General features: G+C 37.5%; 1 protein-coding gene across 2 annotated transcripts in view; it reads right to left on the reverse strand.

Annotated features, from left to right (window-relative positions):
- Nucleotides 1-2,490: 2,490 nt before the first annotated feature.
- MYBPC3 (myosin binding protein C3) overlaps nucleotides 2,491-16,006 on the reverse strand; it is a 62,417-nt gene continuing 48,901 nt past the window's right edge. For both annotated transcript variants that reach the window (XM_048308114.1, XM_048308115.1), the window contains 7 exons: nucleotides 14,118-14,313; nucleotides 9,507-9,646; nucleotides 8,576-8,735; nucleotides 7,871-8,007; nucleotides 5,181-5,367; nucleotides 4,210-4,252; nucleotides 2,491-3,745 (listed from right to left, as the gene is read on the reverse strand). In XM_048308114.1, the coding sequence (XP_048164071.1) occupies nucleotides 4,242-4,252; nucleotides 5,181-5,367; nucleotides 7,871-8,007; nucleotides 8,576-8,735; nucleotides 9,507-9,646; nucleotides 14,118-14,313 (831 nt within the window). In that variant the 3' untranslated portion in view covers nucleotides 2,491-3,745; nucleotides 4,210-4,241. The remainder of the gene's footprint in view (nucleotides 3,746-4,209; nucleotides 4,253-5,180; nucleotides 5,368-7,870; nucleotides 8,008-8,575; nucleotides 8,736-9,506; nucleotides 9,647-14,117; nucleotides 14,314-16,006) is intronic.

Consider the following 16,006-nt stretch of genomic DNA (forward strand, 5'->3'; position numbering starts at 1 on the left):
GTAGCTTTAGTACTAGAGCATATACTTGGATTTACAGTGACTTGGGAATGAAATACTCCTGACATTTTTATTAACCAGTCAGAAAACTAAGGCTCAGGAAAGGAACAACAGTCATTTTTATTCTGCAGCTGTTACCTCAGATATGCCTGCTAATTTTAAAGTAATAGTCACGGATCTGTGATAGCAGAATACAGAATAGGCTGCAACCTGAGAAGCTCTGCCAAGCAGTCACTGTCATGGCTTCTGTGTGGACATAACTGTAACTTCCTTCTTTAGCTTCAACTGATCCACTTCTTATTTGTTAATAGGAAAAAATAATCATCTCCATGGGGGACCATCAGTTAACTCCTACACAGCCTTTGACAGCTTCTGTATAAGCTTGCTGAAGAGGAAAAGGAGGAAACCCAGCAGCTTTACCTTAATCCGCTATGCTCACACCACAATTTGGAGAGATTTTCTTCAGGCCTTACAGGCCTGAGCAATAATCTCTCAAACCAAGAGCTGACGAGTGGGTGGGGAAGCTCCTGGCACTGAAGGGGGAGCTGGTGCTGCAGCAGGATGCAGCTCTTTGGCTCTTTTCATTTTTATTTTAAGAAGTAATGGTCAACCATTAACTCATTTTGCTATCGTTATTTGCTCACAGAATAATGGTCAGCATTTGAGGACTAAGGCAATCTCATGGAAACAAGGTGCTCAGATAAGGTTTGTTTGCATTTGACAGTTTAATTCCAGCTGGTGGCTTTTATGAAGAGTATTCCATGAAGCTTCCCACTGCCAGGAGCAAGTAAATAGTGTTTACTTAGAGTATTTACACGACAGTGCTGAAAACCCGAATGAAACAAAAGAATTGATGCTGTGGTGTGAAATGTGTGCTGTTCTAGGCTGAAGTGTCAGCAGAGGGTTGGTTTGGCAGGTAATGCCACCCTGAGAAAACTGGGCTAGTAGGAGTACTGGAAGTGCTTTTTCTTGTCAAAATATTTTAGAGTTGATATTTCTTAGCTCAAGTGAAGCACTGGGCTTTAGTAATGCTCTGCAACACCCTGGTTCTTCAGATGAGTCTTATGCATGTTAATTCAAATCATCCAAGTATTTCCATCTGGTATATAATTCACAGTCTGAAGGAAAGGCATGTACACTGAACAGGCAGCCAGCAGCCTGAATTGGTAGGATTTAAATTGAAATTGTGGAAGCATCAAAAGTTACAGTCAGTTCCACATCCAACTGGATAGAAATAACCAGCCTGAAGAGGTTATGTTTATCTAAGTTACATATACTTTTCACATGGAAGGGTCCTTTTACTTGAACACTAACAGATTTTTCTTCTCTTGGTGGGGAAAACTACTGGCAGGACTTCAGCCAGACTGCTGTTTTTGAAAGGAATTGCTGTCAGCTGTGAAAGGCACTTAATGTGCTGAAAGAGAATGCTGCTATGTAGGAATTTTTAAACTTTTTGACCTATGTTAACTTTTTCTTTTACTATTGAATTTACCTTGCACACTTCTAACATGATTAAATGACTTCAAGGTAAGAATATTTGCCATGACATTTAGAGATAAGGCCATCTGATTTTACATCAGAGGAGATCTCACCCAGGAAATGATAGCATAAACTTTCATCAAGTAGTCTTTTCAGATGTGATGGGGAAAAATTGGGAGATACTTTGTTGTTCTTAAGCAGTTAGGTTTGGGAGAAGCTACTCAGTGTATGTGGTTTTAATCAGATTGGGACGAAGGTTATTCACTTAATCATTTATTTGTTACCAGCATGGAATTAATGTGATCAGTGACTCTACTTTTAGGATCTGTGTCAGCCATGGAACAGATAAATGACAATATTACATGCTGGCAAAACATCAGTAAACACCTACCATTTTATAAACACCTTTCTAGAAATAATTACAGGAAATTGAGACTTTGCAGGTGCACTTTCCCCCTTTTCATCTTTTCAGTGTGAGGAGTGGTTAGCATTTGGAATTCAGAATTCATATTTTTATGAAGACTTTTTAGAAACCTAAGTAGAGTTAGTGCTTCTTTTTTGTAATGCTTTGGATTTGCATTTGGCTCATTGTCATTGGAAATTTTGAAAGTTAAAACTAGTTTGTGTTTTTCTAGTGTGGCATTCTTAGAAGGCCCTAAGGAATGAGACTCCAACTATTGCAATTCAGTCACTGCTTTGCAATACACATTGTCCCACAGATGCTGGGATGGTCCTCTTGGTCCACTGCATTCTGGTCATAGGTTCTTTAGAATAGGGGTCATCTCTGTCTTTTATTTGTGGTATGTGCCTTATTTTTTAAATAATAGCGTTGCTCAGAAAATGTAAGCACAAAACAATGCAAACCTGGCTGCATATTTTCCTTTTTAAATTTTATTTATTTGTTGAGTAATAATAATGTGCAACAGACAAGTGTTAACCTGGAATAAGTTGGCTTTGGTTTTAGAGGGTATCCTTTTTTGTTCTGATATCATAATGAAATAATCAAAGTAAACATTTCATACCCATCAGTGCTTTTATTTATGAAGATGTCTTTGCTAGTTTAATACAACTAACACGCTGTGTCAGACATGCTTTGCCATCCCAAGTGGCATGTTGGGGGCAGGGGAGGAGTATTACTTCAGTTCCTTTGTGTAGATTCTTCCAAAAGCCAATGCTGCCTGGATTAATATCATCTTCCCACTGTCTCTTGTACTGTGATCATTAAAAAGTACTTTCCAGCCAGAAACTATCAGCTATCACGGGTCTGGAAAAAAACTACCCCAAATACTCTTCAGACTTGTAAGTGAGGAGCTAGAAATGCTATTGTGGCATTTGCTTAGACAAAATCTTCTGCAAAAATGCTTACATATCACTCATAGCCTTTCACAAACCTTCAGTGAGAGTTATGACAGTAAGTTTATTACATTCATTCCAAGCTTTTGCTTTAAAATTTTTTATTTTCGTGCAAATAATCTTCCTTGCTAGAATTTTCACTGTTTCATCTGACGTGCAAAATTATCCTTGTGGATTCGTGTGATATCTCTGACTGGTAGCAAAAACCATCTAATAACTGGAATTCTATGCTGGTGTCTTTTTAAAACCTAGACAACAAGTAGTGAGTGATTATCAAGGAAATTATTTTCTATAAAAAGCAGAACAGTAGCTGTAGCCAGTGGTTCCCAAATGGTGTGTTTTGGACACAGTTCTGCTCGGATATTTCAACCAGAAATATCAAGCAGTGGATATTTCAAGCCCTCACTGACAGTAAAAACAGTAGGAATGAAAGTTACATTCTGTTGTACAGAGATGAGTATAATGATTAAACACTGTAAATAATATCTTACTGCTTCATTATTCTGAGCTACTTGTTTCTTATGAAGAATGTCAGAGTTCTACAAAGAGAAAATGGAGTGAACAGTAGAGTTGGAGAATTTATGCTTGTTTCAGACATTAGGAAAGGACTAGGGTTTTTCCATTTTTACATAATTTTACTGTTTTTTTTAAATACATATTTTATATATGTAATGGGGGAAAAGTATATTATTTCTTTCAATTTCCTCATGTGGAAACAAGGGTAATATAGCTACAACAGATACATGAAAAGAGGAAATACTGTCTGAAAACACACCAAGCAGGACATTACAAGACACTGCTGCCTCCTTGTACATATGTATTAAGTGACTTCTAAGATGAGCAGGACTCCTAAATGAGCAGAAATTATGTTTCATTAATTTCTTCACTTTTCTTCTTTTCCAGTTCCATTCTAATGCTGAGACAGAGAATAGGGAGAAGGATTTATTGTCAAATACATTACCTGATTGCTATTATACTACTTCATTCTTTTAAAGTCTAAAATGAACACTACACTTCTAGATGCATTTCAATTTTAACTATGCTTTCTTTGTTGAAGCAAGATTATTGATATTAGTTAGGCCTACTTTAATAAATAACAGTCTCTTAGAGGGAGTGCTTGTAGCGAGTTAAGAAAAAATGACAACAAAGTATTCTGTTATTCTTACAGATTTTTACACTGGCACAGTGTATTAGAGGTGGAGACCCATGAAATACTGACTACTGAAAAAACAAACAGAAATCAAAACAAATACACATACCCCCACCAACTGTATAAACATTCTAAAAAGTCTCTACCATGAATATCTAATGATTCTTTATTCATATATCTACTCAAACAGTCATTGCTCCTTTGTCCAGCTGAATTATTTTGCTTCTTACCTTGACTTGCAGATAAACTGTGACTCAGCGTTTTACTGAGGTACTGGAGAATGAAAAAAAAATTGAAGATATTATCAGACATTAAAGAATGCTAATTTTAAATTGAGACTTGGTACTGAAGGTGAAATATGGATGCTCTCTAGTAGTTGCTTTTATCTGATGATTCTAAGAAGATTTAATGTTCCTAAAGCAAGCTTCAGATGATGATAAATTTAATCTTTGAGCCCTGAAGGTATTGGTACCCAGCACTGCAAGGTGCACTGGATGCACATTCCTGATTTAGCCCTGAGTCAAACATTCAACTCAGTACTGTGTAGAAATACCTTCAGGCTTGCTGTGCTGAAAATGGATTTCCATCAATTACTGCTATGTAGGTCACTTTTGCAGCTTTTGCTGGGTTTGAGCACTTAAAGTAGTGCTACATACATTTGTATTGAGAAATAGATACTTTATTGGCAGCTTTACCAAAAATATTTAATATTTGATATTTTTTTATTGTGTAATAAACATGTGACTTTTGTTCCTGGTCCTTTTGACTAATGAAATAATTTGTCAGTGCTCCAAAAATGTTTGTGATGCACTACCTTTTACATATATCTAATAGCCACTGCCTTGATTTAAAACTTTCAGTTATGGAATAAGCACAAAGTCTAATAAAGTCATCCTCAATGCAGTGTTTGTAGAAAGACCTCCCCCTTCCACTGCTGAGTATCTGCTCTAGGAATATAAAGTCAGAAGTGCAATAATTGTACACCACCAGACCTGTATTACCTAGCAAGTAACCTAATTCTATCATAATGCTTCAGAATGAAAAAAAAATCTTGCTGGTGCACGTAAGTAACAAACTTTTTATATACCACCCAAAAAGTCAGGGTTAGATAAAGGGGAACAATGATTTTATTTTTTTTTAACTACCCGTTACTCTCTCTTCATTGCAGTGTTAGGGTTATCCATAGGATTAATCTGATTACCTCTGACATCCAGTCTGCACTCTATTTCATCTTCACCACACTCATTCACAGCTTTACAGGTGTAAATGCCACCATCAAAGGGAGTGGGTTTCCGGATCTCCAGGGTCAACACCCCCTGCTTACTGAACATGCGGTATTTGGCATCCCCAGAGAGATCCATTTTGTTTTTGAACCAGAATATCTTTGGCTGCAGAACAAAAAAGAAGATTTTTTTAAACAGAAGGTAGAGAATGGAAGATTTACACTTGATCTTGCAGCTTTAATGTAGCCACTAAAGGCTAAATAGTATTATTAGGGCTATTTACAAAGCAGGGTTAATAGTTTTTCAACAACATCTCATTCAGTACAAATTCATGAGACCAATAATTCAAAAGTTCAATATTTCCATTAACTCACAAATAGCATATAGAAAATGTAGGTTTGTGTCCTGTTTTATTGCAATTTTAAAACCCAACCCTATTAACTGTCTACAAATTCATTCATTTAGGAGTTATTTAGTTGTGCTTATTAAAATGTATTTGAATGCTACAAGTATCTTGGAGAATTAAGCTTCACAGCTCATTAGAACAGAAGTGTCATAAAAGTCTACAGATGCTGGATGGCCAAACTGGGATGACAAAGTTTGGTGCAGGAAAGCATTTTCCAAACCCTCTAGTGTATCTTTAGAAACTTCAGGAATTTAAAAATGAAGTTCCTGTTGGCTTCTGCTGTGGAATGAAGTTGTTGCTTCTATACCAGTTCAAGCTTTTATGTTTTGTTTCCAGTACTTGAAAATGTGCCTTTAATTTTTATAAATGAAATTTTGAAAATGAAAACTCTGATATAAAGCAAACTGCTTTTGTTATTTCAAGCTCATTAGTACATACAGTGAAGAAACAGTCTTTAAAGAATAGAAGACCAAGCTTTGCATTTAACTGTTTTTCTTTCAGAATTAATGTCTTCTGTTTCTTCATCCATAAACCTCAAAACTACTGCACTGGTTTTATAGAGTGCATTCAAACCTACTGAATCACTTTGGTCTTTGACCTGTGATATATCAATCCAGTGCATCCCACTTGCCATGCTTAATTTTCTTGGCAGATCTCAGCTGGAATTTTTCCTGCCTTAACATTTTTTCCTTGTCTCTCTATAGCCCCTTTATCTTTTTGGGTATATGTCTCTTATTATACTTCATTACTGGCAGGGCATGAGTACTGTCTCTGCCTGAAGTGATAACTTTACCATGCCATACAGATCATCCTGAGGTGTGCTTGAGAATCTACAGTTACTCAGAATTGGAAACCTCCATTCACATAAGCTACTCTCTATGAATGAGACCTTTGGAAGAGTACTGAAGTAGGTATGGAAACATTTTATCAAGGTTAATTTGGGCAATGGAAATACAAAAAGATATCTGGAAAAGTTGCTTTAAGAGTATTAGGTGTCCTGAAGGCTGAGGACTGCTTGTATCCTTCAGGCTAATGTGGAAGGACAAGCTAGCACGCCTACATTCCAAAGCTTGCCACTACTGTACAGTAATAGCTGTAAAACTGAGAAGGTTTTTAAGAATCTTCATAAAACCATGGAAACCGAATGAAGTGGATGCAGATGCACAAAAATGTCAGTTAACCAAGAGGGAATATTGTCACTAACGCTGTCATTTCTAAGCTGAGGCAGCTACTGGAGGATTTTGCCTACAGTTGCTGGTGTTTCTTCTGTAATGTTCTTGTTCTTTTGAAGCTGTTTACATAGATATGCTTCCTTTTTATTTTTGAGTTTTGTCTGGAGCTCCTTCTTCATCCAATGAACTTCAGCAAATGATTTTTGTTTTTTAATTTGGACTCTGAGTGATTGTTACATGTTTTGCTCTGTAGCAATCAGATCCTTGCACAGATATGAGGTAGTGAAAGATGCTGAAAATAAGCAACCAGATGTGAAGGGATTGTACTGATTTAAATTTATAACAAGTTATGTCATAATATGGTAAATTCCTTCACTGCAGACAAAAATCTTATTTCCCTTTTCTGAGAAGTCTATATTTAGCTCCTAGCTGATACAATTTTAACAGCTTGTTCCTGATTAACAAAATAGTACATCTTTATGTAGTCTTTGATGGGACTTTAATAAATATATTTAGAATGAGAAAATATTCCTGCAAGATTAAAAAAAACAAACCAACAACACCCCACAAAAAAACTTCACATGAGACCAGACCTTATTCTAGTTAGTTTTGCAAAATAGCTCAGACTCTCAAAAACTTATGTGGATGCATTGGTGTAACAGAAAACCCGCTGTTCCTCTGTATCATTTGGTTAATGGAACAGTATATGACATTTAGCTGCTGTTTTCTTCAAAGTCTGAAGAGAGCAAAGTATAGATTGTGAGATCATTTCGTTGTTGTTTACCTTCTCCAGTGAGTCGTTTTTATGCAGCTGTGGTACATTTCCAGTGGTGTGGTGTCACCACAAGCAGTGACTGCCCTTCCCTCTGTCTCCTTCACCGTGTTGCCCCCCCCGGTTCTGCACAGACCCACCCGAACATTCGCCCCCCTCTCTGCCGCAGCCTCAGGTGTGAGCGAGGTGGGACATGGCTGGGAGCCCTCTGCTTCTCCTTGGTACAGCCATGCCACACTCAGCCACGCAGAACTGACAGGAATTCTAGGGCAGCCCGTGGCTTGTTGCAGCAATCTCAGTGACAGTTGTGAGGGGTACCTTGGGGATTCCTCTGACAGCACAGCTGAGTGTGGTGTTGTATCCCGCAATCACAGAGCGGTTCACCAAGGGGTGGGTGAATTTAGGAGCTTCGGAGAAGTCGTGTGCTTTGTAACTGGGGGGTTTGTAAATGGTGCCTGCAATTCAAAGAAACAAAATAGTAAGAACTGTGTTGTCAGTTCTGCTGACTTGTGTACAATCTATTTGTCATTTATTTTGCCTGTATGATTTAAAGAAGCTTCAAAGCTTTTGGCATGTGTGATATAACAAGTCTTTAAATACATTTCATTCTAAAACATGTCTCATGTTTAATGTGTTAGTTAAGGTGAAAGGTCCTGGCAATCACAGGTTTTCAGCTTCTGTTAAAAATATGATAGCCATACGTGTGCAGGGAAAGTCTTCACCACAGACATCTTCAACTTTTAACCCCAAAATATAAATATAATCCCCCAGTTGTATTATTTTCTTAAGATAATATAGTTTAGGAAGACTGTGTGATTAAATATTTTTAACTGATATTTGTATTAGTACAGGAGATCTGCCTAGATAAGGGCTCTTGATGCTCAAAGTCTTTATAAGTGCTAGTTACTAAATAATGAAAATATCTTTAGTGGTGCAGCTGGTAAGACTGTATTTTCCATTTGCCAGTGTATTACTTCTGGTACTTAGTGGCTTTTGTGATCTTTGTTTTGAAGAATATGTTACCTGTTTTTTGGATATGGGCAGGATTTTTGGTGATTGCAGCAGTTTCACTCAATCCACACAAATTTTCACTGAAGATTCGAAAAAAATACTCATTTCCCATAATCAGGTCTGACACTATACAGTTTGTGCGACGATAGTGATCAAAAACAGTATACCATTCCTGTAACAAGACTATACTGTTTAGAGAGATGTTATGAGAGGTCAGACATGGTGCTAGTTTTGGTATGGAGAGATTCTTTTTGCTACAAGGAAAAGACAGGCAGACAGGTATTTAACACTAACCTGTGAAATGAATATTATGTTGCTTCCTGGGAAGATCAGCTGATTTATTTTCTTACTTTTATATTCTGGCGGTGTGATAGATGTTTGAATACTTGCATTTTGAGGAAAAATGTCCCCCAAGTCTCTACCATATTTTAGCCATACCCATATCTGGGGAATCTGGTATGAGTTATGTACTCAGAACAGGACTACTTAATGGGGTCTTCCATGAGAAAGACATTTTTTGGCTTGACTGGCATACGTACCTCTCCCAGTATATACCCTGGTATGCCCAGCATCTCACTTCGAGTCTAGCTCTTCCTCCCTCCCCTTCAATTTTTTGCCGCATTTATGAAAAATGTAATTCCAAATAAAAAGTATAATTCTACCTTCTAAGTAGAGCTGTCTATGCAGTCACCACCAGAGACTGCACATGCTTGATCTCTCTTCCATTTTCTACTGAGCATTTAATGCAGTTCTATCCTTCACCTTTTTGGGCTTTTTTTTAGATTCTCTTTTTCAATGTTTAATTGCCTCTGAGATGCCATAGGACACCTCGAACACACAGCTGAGAGTCATGAATTCAGTCATTTCCCTCAAGTCTCTGTGTTCCCAGAGCAGGTGCTGGTTTAACTCCATACAAAGCCATGGACCCAGCCCAAGTTCTTACCATTGTTTTTTTGTCAGCTTTCTGAACTGTGTAGCCCAAGATCTGAGCATTGCCATCATCTTGGGGAGGTGTCCACTCCAGGGCTGCATTAAATCCCCAAACATCTACAAGCTTTATATTCTGAGGAGGACCAGGCTTGTCTGCAGAGGAGACATAAAAAAACACCTTAGCTTTTAGTTCAAGATCCAAAGAGCTTTGTCATTTCTCCATGCAGGGAGAGAAAACAGAGCCTGATAGCAATCTATAACATTTCATAGCAACACATTTCATTTATATGAAGTTAAAACTGTAAACAAGAAATTTGGGGAATTTTCAAAAATCCTCTTAATACTCTACCGAGAGGCCTGAATCCTACTGAGAAATAGACAACACACTAGAATTAGTAACATGGGAACCAGACAAACTCTTCTTTAAAGTGTAATAAGAAGTTTGTGTTGTTTGGATGGACGTGATTAACTCTTCAACTGCAATTTTATCACTTTGTTGCCTCAATGCAATTTCTTGGCCATTCATCTACATTGCTATAACAACCAGGGCGATGGGCTATGTGCCTTCCCCCTGAGGAAGGCCAGCCATTTGGGAATACACCTTTTCCCTCTTGGCTCAGTGCTTATTAGCTTGCCCACTAGGTGATATTTCTCTGTAACAACTAGAAAAAGAACAAACTCTCAAAGAGATACAGAAGTCTGTGTCCTTTTTAAGATACATGGAAATATAGAGAAAAACAATATAGAATGAAATTATTTTAATTTTCTTTTTTCTTTTTTGAGTATCATTCATATTTATACCATCTTTAGTCAAATGCTCTAAGATTTAAATTAGATTTATTAAATAATAATTCTGTCTGTTTTAATTTGAGGACACCGGTTCACCTTTTTGATGTTAGGTTGTTGCACACAGTTATGGGGCCTGTTGGGGAGAGCTGGGTAATTGATCTTGTTATTGAGTGAAAAATAGTTCAAGATCATTCCAGACAGCTGAAGGGAAACTGTCTCCCCATTTTGTAGCTAAGCTGGAAAAATTAAGAAAATGGTAAGAATCTGGTGGATGTAGGTTTGAGATGAGCAAAGCACAGAGGAATGTAATTATAGGTGGCTTGTAATTTAATTCCTAAAGAAGGATATGCAAAGCAGTAATAAACCAGCCTTTGTTATTAGGGGAACTGTGACTTTTCTACATCAAAGCATAATGTGCTAATTCTCTTTTCACTGACAAACTTTGGAATTGAAAACCGCTTTATAATTAGGTTTGACCCCTACTGTCCTCCTTCAAAGTGGTGCCAACTAGAACACCACATGATGTCTGATAAGGGATATGGAATGCATGGCTCTCATTCCATTTATCATCCTCTTTGTTCCTATCTTACACTAACATTTCAGAGAAAAATCTGCCATCTTCTGTGTTTCTCAACAGCCACCAACCAGGTAAAGCCTTCCTTCATTTTATCCTCTGTTTCTAAAGTAGGGAATGGCAGTGTGTTGTCAAATGAGCAACATTGCTTATGGAGATGTGGAAATGCGTTTGCTGTTAACTTGAATCACAACTTAAAAGAAAAAAAACCTATTTGTGTTGTTAGATGTGTATCTTTATTACACAGCGACCAATTACTCTGTTCTGATTTCAGAGAAGAATTTTTCATACTACATATCTGTCTGCATATATGTGAAGAACAACTTTAAAAACATGTAGAGATGGATAAATTTGCTACATGGGTTTTTATATTCTTGATCTTTGGTTCAATGAGACAATGCAATCTGCAAGAGTATCCATTCAAAATTTCTTTGTAGAATGGTAGAATATTTCTTTCTCAGTACTAACCAGTACATCTCTAGCTTGTGAATAGACGATGGGAAAAGTTAGACTTAGTGATGCTTCTGTACCAAATTACTTTCCTCTGTCGGACACTGTGTTAGAGTGGGTATTCATAATCTGAGGAAGGATTGTGTGTTACCCTCAGCACAAGCTCAGCCGAGGATTTTTGCAAACTAATGAAATTTATAAGATGGGAAGAAGACATAAAGTGTGAATTATCTTCCAAAAATAAATTATAATTCATATTTTCAAATAATACCTCATGAGAAAAATAATTAATTCCAGTTTAAAAAGGTAAGTATAGAACTGAGGTTTGCTTTGGTCAATAGAAGGCATGATGGGAGACATAATTTATTGATTCATGTAGAGGGGGAAAGAAGTTTAGGGAGCTGTATCCTCCAGATATTGGAGATAATTTCATTATCTAAAAGCTTTCTAAATGTATTTAATAAATACTGTATTCCTATAGTAAAAGTGCGTATTTTTTTGGTCTGCCGAGTAAATGGCAGCAACAGTTTTGGCAGCAAGGGAAGGTGATGGCAGTAACAGAGTTGTTTCCTCTTGTTTGGAGTTCACAGGTGACTCATCACAGCAGCAGAGCCTTTGGCTACCCGCATTCTTGGCTTACTCCAAAAAAAGATAGGGTCTGAAGCCACAAGCATTACTTCTTCATCAAGTAGATTTTGCCAAGGGAAGTTAGCTGGTGAAAAGACACCTCAAAAAAATCACTGATTAATTTCTTGTGTCTCTGAAAGCCTGGTTGGCTTTTCAGCCTGCTGTTCTACAGCACCTAAAGCACCACTAGGAGTACAGAAAGACTGCCTGAATCACCCATATTTCTGTCTTGCCAAGAGAATATAAAATCTGGGGAACAAAAAGTGCAGTTGACAGAATTCTGATGACAGAATAACAGAATCAAGATTCAGAGTAGATGCCCTGATTGGAGAAGTATCTGCATATGTTACAAGCCCTTCTTGGTCATTAATTAAATGAAATATACATATTCCCATTCATTTGAACAAACTGCCCAGGAAATACAAAGTTAATGCCTGTCCTCCAGCTCTTATCTGTGTGATAAGATTAGTTGCTTTTTTTCAATCATTCATTTTCTATATGAAATAACTCTTTGACAATGGTAGATGGATGTGGTTTTCTGACTTTCTACAGTATCAAACAATAGGTGGATGACACTTGGTGCTATGGTCTAAGAGCAATGGCCAGAATCAAGAGTCACTAACCAATTTTAGAAAGGTATTTTAGTGTGTAGGGTGCAGTACTCCCCTTACCTGAGTCACAGAATGGCTTGGGTTGGAAGGGACCTCAAAGATCATTCAGTTCCAACCCCCTGCCATGGGCAGGGACACCTTCCAGTGGACCAGACTGCTCAGAGCCCCATCCAGCCTGGCCTTGTACACCTCCAGGAGTGGGGTAGCCACAGCTTCTCTGGGCACTCTTGGGATTATTTTGTTTTAGCTGCCATTTACTTATTTTGCTCTTGCAGAACTCTTGAGCAGAAGCAGCTGCTGGTATCCAGACATATTTGCTTCAATTTTTTATGCCTTTCTTTTTTGCTGTTGGCACCATTACATACCTGTTCTGCCAACATAATTTATAAAACTTTAAGCAGAGTAAAGCCAGAATTTTTAATTCCAAAACATTAGGAGCTGAGCCAAAACACGTATTCTAAAAATGTACTAATACAGTGGAAGAAATTTGGGATAATAGTGTGAAAGTGTGGGGAAAGAGAAATAAACACAGTTATAAAGAATGTTAAAAAGAGTGGTAATGAGGAGAAATAGAAGAGCTCTGGCTGAACATTAATGAAAGATCTCAGAAGGAGGCAAGATCTCAGAATATCTCTCACATAATCCCAAGAGAAGTTATGGAAACTTTGGCAATGCATTTCTTTGAAATGACATTAGAAAAGAGACTGGAAATTGAAGAATAGAGAATAAGCCTCAGACTAACTAGACACTCTTAACAGAGTAAGGCATTACATGTGAATTTTCCAAATTCACGGGACTGTGCCTTCTAATTTTTGGAACAGTAGAGGTATATTATGGCAATGATTTTATCTTCACTATCCTTATCTAATAAAAAAAAAAACCTGTAGGAGTACATCTATTCCAAGATTCCTATTTCCTTCCTTGAGTGCAATATGGCTCTTCCTAAGAACACCAGAACTCTCAAGTTCTTTCTATCTCTCTCAGAGTGGTAGAAAGAAGATTGATAAGGATGATCAAAGATATGGAATGGCATCTGTTTGAAAATAATCAAAATGAAGAGTCTAAAATTTGAGAAAGTTAACTGAGGCGAGTGTGACTGAAGGCTATAAAATCATGAGTAACATGGAAAAGGTGAATGATTATTCATGTTTTTTTCTGATACAAAACTGTATGGACATTAAAAGAGATTGTCAGGAGGCAGACTCAAATCAAAACAAATAGATACATGTACTTAAACTGAAATTCCTTATAAAAGGATGTTTGGATTCTCAAACTAGACCTGAATGAAAATACAGACTGGATAAAATTAGGCAAGAAAAAAATCACTGAAGAGCTATGGAACACACAGAATATCCCTCATCCTCTGAAGGTCTCTAGAACACATAATTTCAAGGTGGGAAAATATAGTAGGAAAATAAGGTCACATGCTAGCCCTGCTCTGAGCTTGTCCTGCTCATCTGCAACCATTGAAAAGAGAAGGGATTCTGAGGTAGTTGGATCTTTGGGTTGCCTCAGTCTGGCCACTATTTTGTTTTGTATGATCTGCTTAATTCTGATGTTGTCAGAGTCTTACCTATGATTTGTATTATTATTGCAACTTTATCAGACATGTTTTCTATCTGAAGAGTGACTTCATATGTTCCTGAGTGATGAAGCTCTGCCTTTCTGATGAAAAGGATTGTGTCCGTGTTGCTGTTCCGAATTCCCACATCTTTGGAGTCTAGAGTTTGACCATTTTTCAGCCAAGTGATTTTGGGTCTTGGTTTACCCTAAAGAGAGAGAAAAAAAGGAATTTTTATTTTTTTAGGCTTTAGTGGATTTCCATTTTTCTCTTAGTGATCTATAAATCTAGAAAGTCTAATATAATACACAGAGTTGAGATAGTAAACTCTCTAAATACTTTACAATTCCTGTTTTTCTCCAGACAAATATTTGCTCCCATCTGTCTGGTTTAGTGGCACCATGCTCTGAGGATGCCATTTAGTTAGAAACTGAAAAGATATTGAGAACAAATCCAGAAATACTATTCTTGTGCTGGTCTGGTACTCTTTCCCAGGCATCAGTGAAGCCAACAGGTGATCTGACTTGTTCTGATTGTTATTGGCAGAACCCTTACACACCTGAGGACTTTATTAGCTCTGCTCCCCTTCTTCTCCCTTTCTTAAAACATTTGATGCTCTGTCCCTAGGCATTTTTAAGATCTCTTGAAAAGTTATTATCATCTTGCAGTCTTGGGGTGTGAAATTTACTGTGTAATTCTTTCTGCACTGCAAAATAGTTTTGGTGACTGTCAGCTTAAGCAGTCAGCGTTGCTACACGCATGGAAGATGGCATTATGGAATCAGTGAGATATCGGTGGTTTGCATCACCCTCATCCAGCCATTTCCAGGAAAGATGGTAAGTACTATTTAATTCTTCAAAAGTTGTTGGAGTGCTACTGCCACAGTACAACTCCAAACAAGGAATCCAAGAAAACAGAAAATTGCCATGATGTATTTATTAAGTGTATTAATAGTTAATCCAATAGAAAACAACTCAGTGGGGTTTTTTAAGTTTCTGCCAGATTACCAAAGCGAAACAGTGTAGCACAGGCCTGGAATAGTTCAGATGGGTGGTGGGGGAAAGCAGGACCTTGCAAGCCAGCAGTCAGTTCTGCTTAGGCTGCCCTGGAACTGAACTCTAAGGCACTGAAATCGGGACACTCTGCCTCCAGTAAACAGCAGAGAAAGCAGCTCCGAAAGGCTCCTCAATCCTCTGGGTGTCTGGAACATACTCTGAAAGACTGTATCTCTTCCCTTAGCCTACAGGGGGAGATTAGGATACTCAGACTCTTGGTTTTGGTGCCTAAAGGTAGTCAGAATAATAATGAATCTTTGTGCATTGCTACACCTTTATTTCAGGTTTGTCTGGTATTTGCTCAGAAAGTCTGTGTAGCATCTTTTTTTTTTCAGTGGTAATAGGAAAAAAACTCCACCTTTTATAAGATTCAGGCCACGATCTGTCCAAAATTATACTTAAAGGATGTCTAAAACACCTAGAAATTGCTATGCATTCATAGAGGCTCTCTTCTCGAACTCATCAGATGTAATTTATTTTACATCAGGGCTGATATACACCTTGAATGAGGAATGCTGGATCTTCCATTTTCTCTATCTGGTAAAATATTTTCTTACAGCTTTCTGCCAAGGAGCATAGTTAAGAGCACCTCAGGCCTGTAGCTTGGAAATAACAGATACAAGACAGTTTTGTCCTGTTCTAGTGTACCTTTACCCTGGTCTCATTTCATAGAACTGATTAGAGAAAGAGATGGCTTCTCTTCAGCTGGAATGTGTAGTAGAAATTCTGGAACAAGTAAAAGTATTTGAGTTGTTTTGTGTTTTATTTTCCATATCTATGTGTTCCTATTGGTGAACATGACAAGAACTGACTATTTTACGTCCCACATATGTGTGCATTTTAAAG

Source organism: Corvus hawaiiensis, chromosome 6 (genome assembly GCF_020740725.1).
Source record: "Corvus hawaiiensis isolate bCorHaw1 chromosome 6, bCorHaw1.pri.cur, whole genome shotgun sequence".
In the NCBI taxonomy this organism is placed as follows: domain Eukaryota; kingdom Metazoa; phylum Chordata; class Aves; order Passeriformes; family Corvidae; genus Corvus; species Corvus hawaiiensis.